This window comes from Myripristis murdjan, chromosome 2, assembly GCF_902150065.1.
Source record: "Myripristis murdjan chromosome 2, fMyrMur1.1, whole genome shotgun sequence".
Lineage (NCBI taxonomy): Eukaryota > Metazoa > Chordata > Actinopteri > Holocentriformes > Holocentridae > Myripristis > Myripristis murdjan.
In genome coordinates, this window is record NC_043981.1 from 8,259,476 (window position 1) to 8,261,963 (window position 2,488).

The 2,488-nt window shown below is 48.0% G+C and overlaps 1 protein-coding gene across 1 annotated transcript; it reads right to left on the reverse strand.

Moving 5' to 3' along the window:
- Nucleotides 1–230: 230 nt before the first annotated feature.
- Nucleotides 231–1,229, reverse strand: LOC115375878 (trace amine-associated receptor 13c-like). The gene has a single exon (XM_030075464.1). It carries the CDS (start codon nucleotides 1,227–1,229, stop codon nucleotides 231–233), a length of 999 nt encoding a protein of 332 aa, XP_029931324.1.
- Nucleotides 1,230–2,488: the final 1,259 nt, after the last annotated feature.

The window sequence follows — 2,488 nt, forward strand, 5'->3', positions numbered from 1 at the left end:
ATTGCTACGTCTATAATGAGGTGTGTTTGTGCAGGAATACTGCAGCCACGGCCTCGACTGTTCTCATGGGGAGCGGGAAGGTCTGCAGCCTCACCTCAAGGCCAGGGCCTCCGCCTCTGGGTCCCGAAGGTGCCATTCACACTGAAAACACAGCAATGCTTGCACTGTTCATGCCTGTCACAACACACACACATACACACACACACACACACAGCCCAACCCTATTGTTTTCAGGTGGCTGACAGTATGATGGCATTGTGGGAGTCAGGCTGCAGTATCTTCAGAGTGATGATGTATTTAACAGCTTTCCTAAACCAGGGATAGCACATGGCATAGATCAGAGGATTCATACAAGAGTTGAGCATCATGATCCAAGACAACATTGCAAAGTATGTCAGGCTGTTAGAAGTGTCTTCACCTGCAAGAGAGGGATAGAAATATGGACAGAAGCACATTAGAAAAACAAGTATAACAATCCCCAGAGTCTTGGCTGCCTTTCTTTCTGATCTCCTGGCTCTCACCACCGCCGTGGCAGACGCGACAGCCGCCACGTGTGACTGCATGGCACGCGCCTGAGCAACGGCAACCGCAAACACCCTGACGTACAGAAACACCATGGTAGCGCAAGGTGCAATAAAGGTGAGGAAAAGGTCAACAGTTCCCGAGATGTGGCTTATGACCACCACGCATTCGCCGTGGCAGGAGCTGTACCTGTCTGGGTGTCTCAGGTGTCCCATCAGAATAACCGCATTGTAGAGAACAGCACACAGCCAAGAGAAACAGATCAGGATTTTCACCCTAGTCAAAGTGATCTTATAAGGGTAAACAAGCGGGTCACAAATTGCCACATATCGGTCAATGGATATGAGCACCATGTTGCTCACAGAGCCTGAGAGCAGACAGTAAGACACATAAGGGCTCAGAGCACAAATCAGTTTTCCCAGCAACCAGCACGACTCTGTGTAGCGTGAACCTTCGATGGGCATCACCACCAGCCCCACCAGGAGGTCGGACACGGCCAGCGACAGGAGGAGGGTGTTGCTCGGGGTGTGGAGCTGCCGGAAGTGGCTGATGGAGATGATGACGAGCAGGTTGAGGAGGACGGTGATCAGGGAGATGGAGAACATCAGGGTGTAGAGCAGCGCCGTCTCCGAGCGAGGCCGCAGCACCTTCTTGCAGGAGGAGTTGAGGTGAGGGAAGCAGAGGTGGGGGCCCTGCATGCCGTCCATCAGAGTCAGAGAGAGGGAGAGCGGAGTGAGCGAGGAGGAGAGGATGCAGCCGAGGTTTGGCTGGCCTCTGGCTAAACCCTCGACCGGGCGGCTCATTTAGCTTCCTCTCTCCCCTCCCAGCCTCTCTCTCTTTCACCTCAGAGAATGATGCAACCTCCCTCTGCCCATCATCTTCCTCATCTTCATCACCTCTCCCTCCCTTTTGTCTTTGTCTCCCTCTATGCACCGTCTTCCACTGAAACCAGGGTTTGTGGACTTCGGTCTGAGTTTTAGTAAATTCTGTTTAAAGTTTTTTACATTCTCTTTTCAGTGTGTCCTCGAGATTGAACCTTGCCCTCTTGACCTTTTCTGAAACGCCATCCTCAAGCAAGCATATTATCTTTGCACGCAGTATATTACAAAATGAAATCAGCAGCTTGCCCTGATATTTTTTAAGTGCATTCAGACCCTAAAGGAAGATTCCTTTTGATTAGGATGATCCTATGACCTTTCTTCTCGCACCATCCTCAGTCCAAACATTTGGCTTATACACATTTCTAAATGTAATGGATGAATTTCCAAACAATTTATTGAGCAGTTTTATGCTTTACTGAACGAGTCCCTTCAGTTTTGGTATCACCATCATCTAAGGCCTCCTTTAGGGGGCTGACCCTGCCAACTCTGGCGACCTCTGGACCTTCCCTCAGGCCAAACTGGAGAAACCCATTTCTCCCACTACTTACATTCCTGTGTCTCTCAGTGCAGGTTTGGTAGCTCTTTTTTGGTTTCATGTCATTTCAGTCCAAGTTTCAGTATATTTGTTGAGGATGCTATTCCAAAAGGTGTAATTATTCAAGTTCAGGTATTTGGTGTGTTTGGTATTTTGTATAATACCTGCATGTCATATATTCTCTTTAAAAGTTATTTACATTAAGTGCTCAGTGCGTCCTCAATTTGGTGTACATTCATACTCACCTGAGGATGAAATGAATGCTGCAGCCCTCATGACATTTCCTCTAGCATAGCACCACCATCAGGCCAAAATATCAACTGTCCTCACAAGATACTGCAAACTGTAATCAGTGGATTGCCATATGTTGAAAGTGCATTCATGCTCTGTGAAGGAATATCCTTGCTGATTGTGATGACCTTTCCTCTAGCGCCTCATTTAGCTAGTAAACAACACACTGTACCTCTAAATGTAATGGATGGATTGCCAAGTAATTAGGTAGCTAAGTTTGAGTGTCTCTCGGTGTCTGACTGGCAGCATTACCTGAATT